The sequence below is a fragment of the Diospyros lotus genome, chromosome 7, assembly GCF_014633365.1.
Source record: "Diospyros lotus cultivar Yz01 chromosome 7, ASM1463336v1, whole genome shotgun sequence".
Lineage (NCBI taxonomy): Eukaryota > Viridiplantae > Streptophyta > Magnoliopsida > Ericales > Ebenaceae > Diospyros > Diospyros lotus.
In genome coordinates, this window is record NC_068344.1 from 17139064 (window position 1) to 17152430 (window position 13367).

Below are 13367 nucleotides of genomic sequence, written 5' to 3' on the forward strand. Positions count from 1 at the left end.
GCCTATAGTTTTGAGTTTCAAAATGTAATCATTAATCGACAAATCATTTTTCTTCTTAGATCTAAGTTGTTGTTTCAGTTGAAAAGACTTTTCAACTGTCTGTTGTGAATACAAATTCTCAAGAACCGTCCATAGTTCAGCTGAAGACTCGTAGTGAATAACTTGTGCTAGAACATCTTTATCGATATTAGAAAATAACCTACCTAAGAGGAGTTGATCTGACCTGATTCAATTCAGATAGGCTGGATTCAGAACTTGCGCATTACAATCTGGATTTTCCAGATCACTTACAAACTTTGATGGAGCTAGTGCCTTATTGATGTATGACTGCAAATCAAATGCTCTGATCGTTGTGGAGATCTGAGCTTTCCAAAATAGATAGTTATTGGAGTCTAATTTGATCAGAACGAAGCTAAACGCCTTTGCTATAGCTATGAAATCGGATTGGAATTCCGATGACAGTGTAGATTTGGAATTAGGTGTGGAGACGGAGCTAACCTCATTTTGTGAAGCCATCGACGTTGGTTAGAATGCTCTAATACCATGAAGTGAGAGCTTCAAGGTAGGAAGAAAAGAAAGATCTCAAGATGAAAAATACCTCGAGCAAATATTATTGAAGAAATAAATCGAATACCATGCATTACAAGACTAACTGAGTTATTTATACACAAGATACATCAGAACATAAAATAAACTCCTATTATAATTAGCTGCAACCATTACCAAGAGAAAAGGCCTACTATCATTTATCTAACTCTTCTACAAAGATCAGATTCTACCTGCAACTAGATTTTGAACTTTTTAGCCCCATAACCCAACTTACAAAAGAATTAACACCCTAATCCCATTTTGAGCAACATCTGCATTGGATGAAGGTGAGATTTTTTAAGCTGTGGTTTCTTCAACTTTGATGAAACTACCAAAAAACTTTATGAATCAGCTTGGTCATGGCTCCTAAGCAAGCCAAATTTAGGAGCTCTGTCCAGTTTCTTGGACAAAAACTACATGGCCCAGCAACCTATTGAACATAAATAGAATCCAGAAACTATATAGATTTTTAGGGTCATAGAAAGAGAACCCGGCAAATATAGCCTTCTTTTAGCTTTTGCAGCTTTAGAGCCAAAAGAATATAGGCCAGTCAGCCTCGTGGTGAGCATATATAAAATCATGGACGAAGTTTTGTTAATGAGATTGAAAGAGGTTGTTGGTAATGTCATCCTAGAGAACCAAAATGCTTTTATCAGTGAATGTCAAACCTTAGATATAATCTTGGTGGCAAATGAGTCGTTAGATTCTGAGCTGAAAAGTGGGACTCTAAGGATCATATGTAAATTGGATATTAAAAAAGCATATGATCATATTAATTGCATCTTCTTTTGTTTATCTTCGACAAAATGGATTTTGGGTCTCAATGGAGGGAGTGGATTTGTTTTTGTATGTGTTTTTCTAAATTCTCTATTCTTGTAACTAGTATATCTCGAAAGGTCCTTTTTGGTTCATTCAAGAGGTTTGGGACCAGAGAATCTTCTCTCTCCTTTCTTATTCATTGTGGTTATGGAGGCTTTTAATCTAATGATATGGAGTCTAGAAGATTGAAGGTGGGCCATTGGTTTGGACCATTTCCCAAGAGTGAGATCATGGTGGTTCAAAAGATGGAAGAGGTGGTAGAATTAGCCTTTAACCTAGGTTGGAAGGTGGGTTTTAGTTTTGCCTTTAGGGTTAACCTTCAAATTGAAGTCTAATTTAAATGGGGTGGCCAAAAGTTTGATATGATGCTGGTGTTGTTGAATGACAATATGTCTGAAAAAAAGGTAAGTGAACTCAATGAAGAGTATTCTGTACCATTTTCCACTAATACCTTTTATGGTTTTTTTTTTTTTTTCCAACCCCTATCTCTGTAGTGATTTTTCACAGGGTGGTTTGGTGAATGAGTTTAAGTTTCATCTTGTGTGGAACAATTGTCCATTGCTTAAGGTGGGGCGACATCGAAAGTCTAGGTAAGTTCAATAAGGCACTGTTAGGGAAGTGGTTTGGAGGTTCACATTTTTAAGTGTAAGGTTTATAAATGTAAAGTTTGTGGAGGTTTGTCATTGCTTGTAATGAAAGGGGGTGGCATCCTTGTTGAGTCTCCTCACCTTCTAGATTGGGCTATGAAAGGTTATCTTGAGATTCTGTGTGAGTTTAGTTAGTTTGTCTGTGTAACACCCGAGATTTTTATAGAATTTGTCTATTTTGAAGAAAATATTATGCCTTGAGGATTTAAGGAGAAATAAGTGAATTTTGGGGTAAAAAGGTAATTTTGGGTGAAATGGATAGGCCATCAGTATTTAGGGGCAGCATCCATATTGGAGAGGGAGCGCAGAGAGGATGATTCCTCTTTATTCAAAAAGTTACTGAGTATCAGGGACACTCTATTACAGGATGGAGGTTCCCTCAATGGTGCATTGTCTATTTTTGAAGGGTGGAACAAAAGTGGGTCCTTTAGCACTAAGGCAGCGTATGATTATTTTAGGCCCAAGGGGCAGAGAGCTATGTGGGCCTCGGTGGTGTGGAAGTCCAACCTTATTCCCAAACATGCTTTCATATTGTGGTTGTGTGCCAAGGCGAGAATTCTCACGAATGATAGGCTTTTGTTCCTTGATATCAATCGTTCATGCCCTATGTGTGGCGTTGCTGATGAGTCCATGGCCATATTTTCTTTCAGTGTCAGGTTAGCTTGGACATTTAGAGCTCGATCAAGACTTGGCTTGGCTTTGCTCATGCTATGTCTTCGCTGCCAGGGGCGTTAAAGTGGTTGCAGCATCAAGCTAAAGGGTCTTCCTGGCTGAGCCGGGTTAAAAGGATGGCTCTGGCAGCCATGGTCTACCACATTTGGGAAGCTAGAAATTGTGCTGTTTTTGAGAATGTTAAACCTTGTTGTGAGAGCATTTCCTATAGGATTAAAACCTTTGTATACAAAGCTATGTTTTCTTTATATCCCCATGTTTTAATCCAGTACAAGTTTCTTGCTCAGGGGCTATAGTCTTGGTGTTTCTCTTTGTCCCGGGTATGTTTGGAGTATACTGTACATTTTGATCTTTATGAATATTTACATCTTGATAAAAAAAAAAAAATAGTGGAATTTTCTGCAATCTTTGGGTTTAACGGACATTTGTATTACTTGTTGCTTCTATTGCGAGCCATCATGCCCCGATTGTACTCCAAATAAAGGATATATATATATATATATCGTGGAAATCCCAAATGTATTGCCGATTTCGATCCTTAGTACAGTTGGTAGGGATTTCCTTAACTCCAAATAATTATTTCATACTATTTGATTTATTTTAGGATGGGGCGTTACAGTCTGAGGGTGGAGTCAGGGTATATAGTGACTTTGTGGCATGATAGGTTGTGGGATTTCTATTAATTTTGGGAAACTCTTGTGAATATAAGTGCTGGAATTTGCTATTAATTTGATGTTGTGTCAACCTCTTACCTTTTTAGTCTTTTCAATATTGGTTTATTGTTTCCTTGGGCTGTTTTAGTGTTGCATGGAGGTAATTGCAGAATAGCCCATATGTCCTTTCAGATTTTAAGATTTAAAATTGCTATGGATTTCTAATCGGTACTCACGGTTCTTCAGGTGCATATTACAGTCTTTGTTTTTTCTATTCTTTTCTTTGGTTCCTTATTTCCTGTTCTCATTCATATTTATTTTGATGTATGCACAGTTGCTGGGAAGGACAATTAATTTAAGGGGTCTGATTGCTGAGAGGATGAACAAAGTGTTCAGGGAGAATATTGAATTTTTATTTGATCGGTTTGAGTCTCAGGATCTATGTGCTATTGTGGCAAGTAACTTTATCTGATTTTTGTTCTTGCAATTAAATAAATAAACACTTTATTACCTTTCATTTTAACTTTTCGTGAATAATATTTGGTTTCAGGAATTGGAAAAGCTTCTTAACATCTTGCAACTTGCACATGAATTGCTATCTAGAGATCTTTCAATTGATGCATTCAGTCTAATGTTGAATGAGATGCAAGAAAACATATCTCTTGTTTCGTATTCCAGTCGACTTGCTTCTCAGGTTTGGATATGTGGCTTTTCACGTGGGTTTACATGTTTTTTCAATTGTCACCCCTCTTTATTTTTTTAATTTTGCACTTGAGCTGATATGCACAGTTAATACTGTTGGCTGCTATATTGCAGATAAAATTAGCATTATAGAAATGCTAAATCAGTTGTAAAATGATACTAAAGTCCGCATTATCCATGCTTGTCTGTGAAAATTCATAACAGCTGGGCCTTCATTGCTTGTGTAAAACTCTGGGAACCCCAAGGGAAGTTGACCTTCTGATCTGCTTGGTCAAAGAATTCTTACATTGTCTGATGTTAACCCTAAATTGGAAAGGAAGCTGAGCAAGAAGTGCTCTTTTTGGTTCTGACATTTTAATTCTAGATGTAGAGCCTTGTACTATGAATATGTGAGACTAGAAGATGTGAATCCTACACAGAAAACTAGTTTACAGGAACACTAACCGGGGAAGTGTCGGGTAGGAGATTGATGGCATGATCTTTATTTCTGGTGGGTGGCAATCCCTCTGGGCTGGAAAAAACTCCTTCAAACTTAGCCAATAATTCCTCCAAACTTCGGGGCAGTCCCACTTGCAGTTCATTGTACTCGGCAGCCACCTCTCCAATTTCCAGCAGCACTCCCTCCCCATTCTCTTTAAACGCCTTCATCATAGCTTTTAGGGAGACTAATGTCTTACTTAAGCTAGGATCACCTTGCAATGTCATTGCCATTCCCCCCACTGGAAACTTCATGGTCAGATTCCTCCAGTCCACACTCATCTTCCCCACCGAAGCTAGCCACTTCATGCCAAGAATGACATCAGAACTTCCTAACTCAAGGAGAAGGAAATCTTCCACTATCTGCAGGTTATCAAGTGTCAGTTTCACCCCCTTGCAAACTCCTGCTCCTTATACAGCCATCCCAGTTCCCATTATCACCCCATACCCAGCTGTTTCTGTCCTCGACAAACTCAAGTGTTGCACCAATTCGGATGCGATGAAGTTGTGAGTTGCTCCGCCATCCACCAAAACTACCACCGGCTGCCCTTCTATGAATCCCCTTAGCTTCATCGTTTGAGGTGTAGTTAATCCCACCACCGAATTCATGGATAATTCAATCACCTCTCCCCCATATCCCAACCCTTCATCGCTCCCCTGCACTGCTTCTTCTTCTGTCACAGCCTCGCCCATTTCTTCGTCATAGATCATCAACACTTGGAGCTCCTTGTTCTTGCACCTATGGCCAATCGAGTATTTCTCATCACAGCGGAAGCAAAGGCCCTTCTCCTGCCTTGCCTTCCACTCAGCCTCACTAAGTTCCTTGAAAGGGAAGTTGCCACCATTTCCAGCGAGGTGAAACCTTGGGCCTGGCTGATTTACGGACTTTTGGGAGGAACCCAAACTCTTCGCTGGTATCGGCGACATCCGACTTGCGATCGCGGTTGTTGTGGAATAACCGCTCCTGGTTGGTCCGGTTGCCCGATGGCAATTCTGAAGAGCTACGTTCTTGTCCTCAATGTTTTGGGCCACCACCATAATTCGATCGAGCCCCCGTGGTTGTAACACCCTGATCTCAGCTCTTATCTCTGGGTTGAGGCCATTGAGGAATTGGCCTTCCAAAAACGCCTCAGGAACATCAGGCACTGCCGCGGCCATGGTCTCAAACTTCAAGCGATACTCCTTCACCGATCCCTCTTGCCGAAGAGCCAAGAAACGCTCCTCTAGCGACCCCTCCTGAGTGGGGCGAAATCGGCCCAGAATTCCTAGCTTCAAGCCTTCCCAGCTCCGAATTCCTCTTCGCCTTGTCTCCCATTGAAACCAAGACAGTGCTGTTGCTTCGAAACACAGGGCTGCGGATTCTATCTTCTCCTTATTCGTTAGTTGGTTGACAGCAAAATACTTTCGGCTCGAAAGATCCACTCATCCTGATTTTCTCCTTCGAAAATGGGCATCTCCAATCGTCTTCCACGTAAGTTCGATCGGTACCCGCCCCTGATACCCCCCTCTGAGTTGCCACCCCCCACAACCCCAGGGGTTACTTTGGAATCCATGGTGAATTCCTGTTGGAGAGTCCTAGTGTTGGAAAACTCCTAGCAGCTAAGGAGTTATCAGAAGAGAAGAAGCCGCAGCTGATTTGCAGCAATAGAAGTCCAAATCTGGTGAAGATAAGGATCAAAAGTAGTGGAAGATAAAATTCCTAAAAATCAGGATATGGATAGCAGTTAACTTATTTAATTTGTATTCTAAAATCTGTTGTTCTTTATCTCCTAATTAGTAGGATTAGATAGCATAGAAACTTGTATAAATATGTGTTCCAATCTTTGAATGAAGTAATCGAGTTTTTCATCTCATCTCTCGATCCAAGTCTTAGGTTCCTTGTTAGGAGCCGATTGTGTTCATGGTATCAAAGCTCAGTTTGTCATAACCAAGACTCTCGATCAACATGGCTGGATTCAATCCAGCAATACCAAATCCTACGATAGAAGAATCCTCTCGTAGCTCAGTTCCTCAACCACAGGTTACACCAGCAACCATAACTCCCACCAATATCCTCACCATGGATAGCCAGACGTTGCAGATTACCCAGCATAAGTTAAACAGAAGGAACTTCAGAGAATGGTTCCAATCCGTGACCCTGGTAATCAAAGGCAAAGGGAAGTTCGGTTATCTTACCGGGGCAATCCCAACCCCTCCGGAAGAATCAACCGATTACCAGCGATGGGAAGTAGAAAACTCCATTATCATGGCATGGCTGATCAATTCGATGGAATCAAAGATAGGCCGAACCTATCTATTTTATAAGACTGCAAAAGAAGTATAGGATGCAGTCCAAGAATTATTCTCTGATCTTGAAAACACAACCCAGTGTTTTGAGATCAGAGCGGCTATTAGGACTACAAAACAAGGTGGTCTTGGCGTCACCGAATACTACAACAATCTAGTAGTGCTTGGGCAAGAGATGGATTTATTCTATGATCTAAAGTGGGAGTGCTCGGGTGATAGTCAAAAATACAACAAAATGTTGGAGAAGGAGCGAGCATTTGATTTCCTCCAAGGCTTGAATTCGGAATTGGATGAAGTAAGAGGTCGACTCCTAGGCATCAAGCCATTACCAACTATCAGAGAAGTTTTCGCGGAAGTCAGAAGAGAGGAAAGTAGGAGACGAGTCATGCTGACTCAACCAAAACCAAATACTGGTTCTACACTTGCTGTATCTAAGAAGGAAGAAGTTTCTAAGGCCAAACAGTGGTGTGAACACTGTCACAAACCTTATCATACAAAGCAAACATGCTGGAAGCTTCATGGAAAGCCACCAAACTGACAACCAAGGGGCAAGAAGGAGAGGGAAAGACCAGCATACGCAGTTGCTAGTATTCAAAATGCAGCAACAACACAGACAACAGAAAAGAGTATGGGATTAATCTTACAGTTGATTAGGTGGAGTTCTTGCAAAATTTGCTGAATGGCACTCATATTTCAAAAGAATCAGATGGAGGTACAGCCAACACATCAATGCCCATAACACAAAGAGGTAATTCAGTGGTTTCCTTAACTGTTAGAAGGATGAGTGAGTGTTATTGGGTTATAGATACTCCGATCATATGACCGGATCTACTACCATACTTGAAAATTTCTAGGTAAAAGAAAAGGAACTAATAGTTTTAATGGCAGATGGAACCGTATCCTCAGTTAAGGGAAGAGGAAGTGTGTGTGTGGCTGGTTTAACTCTTGATTCTATCTTATATGTGCCGAATTTAAAATGTAGTCTTCTATCAGTGAGTAAACTCACTAAGGATTTGGATTGCATTGTAACTTTCTTCCCTTCATATTGTATTTTTCAGGACCGGTCCACGGGGAAGATGATTGGCAGTGCTGAGGAAAAGGATGGTCTTTATTGGATGTTGGACAACAAGGCCTCTCTTAGTCAGTTAGCTTCTAGTTCTGCTGTTCCCATTTTTTCTCGTTCAGTTAGTTTGAATTCTGAAATTTTGCTATAGCATAGACGCCTTGGTCACCCTAGTTTTCAATATTTAAAACACCTATATCCTGATTTATTCATCAATAAAAACAATATGGTGCTCAATTGCGATCATTGTGTTCTTGCCAAACAAACTCATGGCTCTCATCAACCAAAACCATATACTCCTTCCAAACCATTTTACTTGATCCATAGTGATATTTGGGGACCAACTAGGGTTCCAAACTTGAGTGGTGCTAGATGGTTTGTGACATTTATAGATGACCATACAAGAGTATATTGGGTATACCTAATGAAAGAGAAATCTGAGGTTTGTACAATTTTTCAGAACTTTCACAAGCTGATTCTAAACCTATTTCAGTCCTCAATTTGCATTCTTAGGACTGATAATGGCTGGGAATGTTTTTCATACACTTTCACTCAATATCTCACCACAAATGGAATCCTACATCAAAGTACATGTCCATATACACCCCAACAAAACGGAGTGGCTGAAAGAAAGAATCGTCATTTGCTTGAAGTGGCTAGAGCTCTAATGTTTACTAGTTCAACTCCAAACAAATATTGGGGTGAAGCTGTCCTAACAACCTCTTACTTGATCAATAGGCTGCCTACCAAAGTTCTGAAATATCAAACTCCATTGCACAACCTCATGTCCATCTTTCCTCATGTTAGGATATTCAACACCCTTCCTCCAAAAGTCTTCGGATGTGTGGCATATGTCTATCAAACAAATCCTAATCGCCACAAACTAGAACCCAAAGCTTTCAAGTGCATATTCATCGGGTACTCACCCACACAAAAGGGGTACAAGTGTTATTGTCCTACATCACAAAAATTCTTTGTCTCTTGTGATGTAACATTTGATGAAACTAAATTCTACCACTCTAATCAGTCACAAATCGGGGAAAATCATTGGGATCCCACTGTTTTAATACTAGTCATCCTACCTATTTCCTCCTTTGTTCCTAGTCAAGAACAAGTTCAACCAGATACTGCTGGTTGCTCTCAGCCAGCCACCAGTAATCCAAATGATCTTGAAGTGTTGCCTACCTCAAGCCCTAAACCTGTTCATCCACCAGCAGAACTAGTAGAGACTGATATGGATAAAGACTCAAGTCTGAAAAAACTATTAAGGTATATTCAAGGAGACAAAAGCAACCAGATCCTCAAATTAGCCAATCATTGGAACCAAGGACAGGTCCAGAAAGTGAAGAAGACAGCAATTTGAATCTGCCGATTGCAATCAGAAAAGAGGTCAGATCTTGTGCGAAACATCCAATATCAAATCATTTAACCTATTCCAAGTGGTCTCCTCAGTTTAAAGCTTTCACGACAACCATGGATGGAGTGACTATCCCAGGCAGTATACACGAAGCTTTGAGAGACCCAAACTGGAAAGAGGCTGTAATGGTAGAGATGAAGGCACTGGAGAGCAATCAAACATGGGAACTGGTTGATATACCAAAAAACAAGAAGATTATAGGTTGTAAATGGGTGTTTACTATCAAATACAAATCAGATGGAAGTATAGACCGCTATAAAGCAAGGTTAGTTGCTCAAGGGTACTCTCAAACCCATGGGATAGATTATGATGAAACCTTTGCTCCGGTGGCAAAACTAAATTCAATTAGGGTGCTTCTATCTATTGCTGTAAATTTAGACTGGGAATTGTTCCAATTTGATATCAAGAATGCATTCCTAAATGGTGAGTTGGAAGAGGAAGTATATATGAAGATTCCACCCGGTTTCGAGGATCAAGGAGCAGTTGGAAAGGTATGCAAGTTATATAAATCTCTTTATGGCTTAAAACAATCCCCTAGAGCATAGTTTAAGAAATTTAGCTCAACTTTGAAACAATTCGGCTATAAGCAAGGTGAGGCCGACCATACTCTATTCGTTAAAGCTAGAGATGGAAAAAGATGCATCTTAATAGTATATGTGGATGATATTATCATTACAGGGGATGATCTTGATGAAATGGCAGCCCTAAAACAGAAGCTAAAAGAAGAGTTTGAGGTAAAAGACTTGGGAAATATGAAATATTTTCTAGGGATGGAAGTAGCAAGAAGCAAAGAAGGTATGATAATATCCCAAAGAAAGTATACGATTGATCTCCTAAATGAGACAGGAATGATAGGGTGCAAACCAAGATATACTCCACTAGAAAGAAATTGGAAATATGAAAAAAGAGATAATGATCCACTAGTTGATAAGGGAAAGTATCAACGATTAGTTGGAAAATTAATTTATCTCTCCTTGACACGGCCAGATATAGCCTATTCAGTGAGCATCATAAGTCAGTTTATGCATGCTCCAACTCAACAACATTTGACAGTTGTTTATCACATTTTGAGATATCTAACAGGCACACTGGGGAAAGGGTTGATGTACCAAAAGAATAATGAAAGAAGTGCTGAAGGTTTTTTTGATGCAGATTGGGCAAGCTCAGTAGTTGACAGTCGGTCTACATCAGGCTTCTGTACAAAATTATGGGGAAACTTAGTTACATGGAGAAGTAAGAAGCAAACAGTTGTGGCAAGAAGTAGCACGGAAGCAGAATTTAGAGCAGTTGCCCAAGGGATTTGTGAACTAATTTGGATAGTGAGACTAATGGAGGATCTACAAATGCCTCTAATCAAACCAACAAGGTTGTATTGTGATAGTAAATGTGCCATAAGTATTGTCAACAACCCAGTACAACATGTTCGTATTGTTCGAATGAAGCATGTTCGAATTGATCGAAGTTTCATCCAACGAGAAATTGAAGAAGGAGATATAAGGTTATTATATATTCCCACAATAGACCAAGTGGCAGATGTTCTCACCAAATCCATGGCAAGACCGGGATTCGAGACTCTCATTGACAAGCTAGGAATGAGAGATATCTATTCCTAAGCTTGAGAGGGGGTGTTGGAGAGTCCTAGTGTTGGAAAACTCCTAGCAGCTAAGGAATTATCAGAAGAGAAGAAGCCGCAGCTGATATGCAGCAATAGAAGTCCAAATCTGGTGAAGATAAGGATCAAAAGTAGTGGAAGATAATATTCCTAAAAATCAGGATATGGATAGCAGTTAACTTATTTAATTTGTATTCTAAAATCTGTTGTTCTTTATCTCCTAATTAGTAGGATTAGATAGCATAGAAACTTGTATAAATATGTGTTCCAATCTTTGAATGAACTAATCGAGTTTTTCATCTCATCTCTCGATCCAAGTCTTAGGTTCCTTGTTAGGAGCCGATTGTGTTCAATTCGGAAGGTCCTTCTCTTTCCTTGGACTTGTTCTTCCTCTCCCGCTCCAGCTCATCCCACTTTGTTCGCATGAAGGCGAACTGTTCAAGCATCACCGCTACATTGCGCTCCACCGTTTGGACATTCCCTCTAATGTCATCGACTCCCCTTTGTACGCCTTCCATCTTCGACTCCAACTCACCAACTCTCTCCGTCAAGTTCACTATCAGGTTCGTAATGGCTCTGATACCAAATTGATAGGAACCCCGATTGAATTCCAATAACGATCCACTATCAATGGTTTCCAATTCCTTACAGCAGAAAAACAAGAATGAAACAGGGCATTCCAGACGCCCTTACTCTCCTAATTCACTATCAAAATTCAGCTACCACACTCTCCCTTCTCCCCTCCTACTTATACCTCTCCCCGCCACCACTCTAACTGAATTCCCCATTCACATGCTGATTATTCCCTCAGCAATGTGGATTACATTTCTACCCCTCTCATGCGCACATGCTGGTTGTTACATCTGCATGTGTGGACCCCCCCCCCCTTACACCCATCTTCATGCCTTTGGCTGCTTGTTGCGTCTTTGATAGGTTCGGTGCACCGGTGGCCTATCAAACAGCCTCTTGGAAAAGCAAGGGTAAGGTTGTGTACAATGATCCTCCCCTAATTTGATCTTTGCAAAATGGGGAGCATCATGTACTGGGAACACTCTCTTAGTCCAGCATAGACCAACATTGACATCAATGTAAGGAAAATGTATTGTATTACTTTACATTTGAGAAGAGTATCTTCGATATAGAAAACTTTAAAGCAGGACAACAGTAAATCTTGTAAAATTTGCCTATAGTGCCTATGGCATTCATACTGCAGAATTGTACATGGATAATTGTTCATTGTTCCAATGTATATTAATATTAACATATTCATGAGATGGATCTAGTCTTGAGAGTTTGAATTGCTTGTCGAGAAGAACTAAACTAATTATGCTGTTAATTATGTTGTAGGTTTTTAGCTATTTTTTGGAATACGGATGCACTTTCGTGGCCTTTTGAGTTGTTGATTACTTTTTTTTTTTCTTTTTCAAAAATTCATCTAGATTTGGACAGAGATGCAAAATGATTTTTTGCCAAACTTCACGCTATGCAATACAACCCAGCGATTTGTTCGCTCTGCAAAAGTGCCTCCCATGCCAGTTCAGAAGCCTTCAGTCCCCTTTGCTAAAGAAAATTTCTATTGTGGTGCCCAGGTATAACATCATTATGTCTTCCAGATTCTATTGCAGCTATATCCAGTGAACCTACAATTAATTCTTCCCTTCAATTTTATTCTGATATTTTTTTTATGTCTGCTTTGTTGATGGGATTCTTATTTAGATTTGTTATCAACATATAGCTTCTTCCAGTCTAAGTGCTTTCCAGCTCATATCAATTCTTCTGTAGGAATGTCATGCTAGACCTTAAAGTTCGTGCTACTGTCTTACATGTTCTATTGCAAGATGGAAGTCCTGTGTAACTGTCACGCTTTCATGATTTCTTTCAAGTTCACCCAAGTCCTTTTTTGTACCCTTTTTTTTTTTTTTTTGTTTTCGTAGGATCTAAATGCTGCACACCAAAGCTTTGCTCGGTTGCACAGTGGATTTTTCGGACTACCTCACATGTTTTCCACTGTCAGGCTTCTGGGATCTAGGTCATTGCCCTGGCTTATCCGTGCCCTGCTAGATCATATATCAAATAAGGTTAGTCAACTCTATGTTGTCTTAGTGATTATGTAAATTTGGTTAATGAGCTGTTATTGGCTTGAAAATAAATGTTTATTTGATGCGGTTCCCAACCTTCATTTGATTTATTTATACGTTAATAATTGACTTGTAAAAAAACTTCCTAGCAACATTTAAATTTTGTTAGGTGTCTCTCATTAACTTCAATAGATGCTTGCAGAGTATAAATTTTGTATGTAAACTATGCTGGTCTTATATCTCTGTACATTGATAATGCAGGTCTCTGATTTCCATAGGAAAAGTGGAAACATGAAATGATAAAATACAACCAAAAACCTTGATAGGGTAGCTAATGAAAGATTGGTACATAT

General features: G+C 39.7%; 1 protein-coding gene across 1 annotated transcript in view; it reads left to right on the forward strand.

Annotated features, from left to right (window-relative positions):
- Positions 1-13367, forward strand: part of LOC127805582 (protein PIR) — a 134484-nt gene that overhangs the window by 69932 nt on the left and 51185 nt on the right. Inside the window, exons 9-12 of the mRNA XM_052342336.1 lie at positions 3714-3833; positions 3930-4073; positions 12376-12525; positions 12871-13014. Of these exons, the coding sequence (XP_052198296.1) occupies positions 3714-3833; positions 3930-4073; positions 12376-12525; positions 12871-13014 (558 nt within the window). The remainder of the gene's footprint in view (positions 1-3713; positions 3834-3929; positions 4074-12375; positions 12526-12870; positions 13015-13367) is intronic.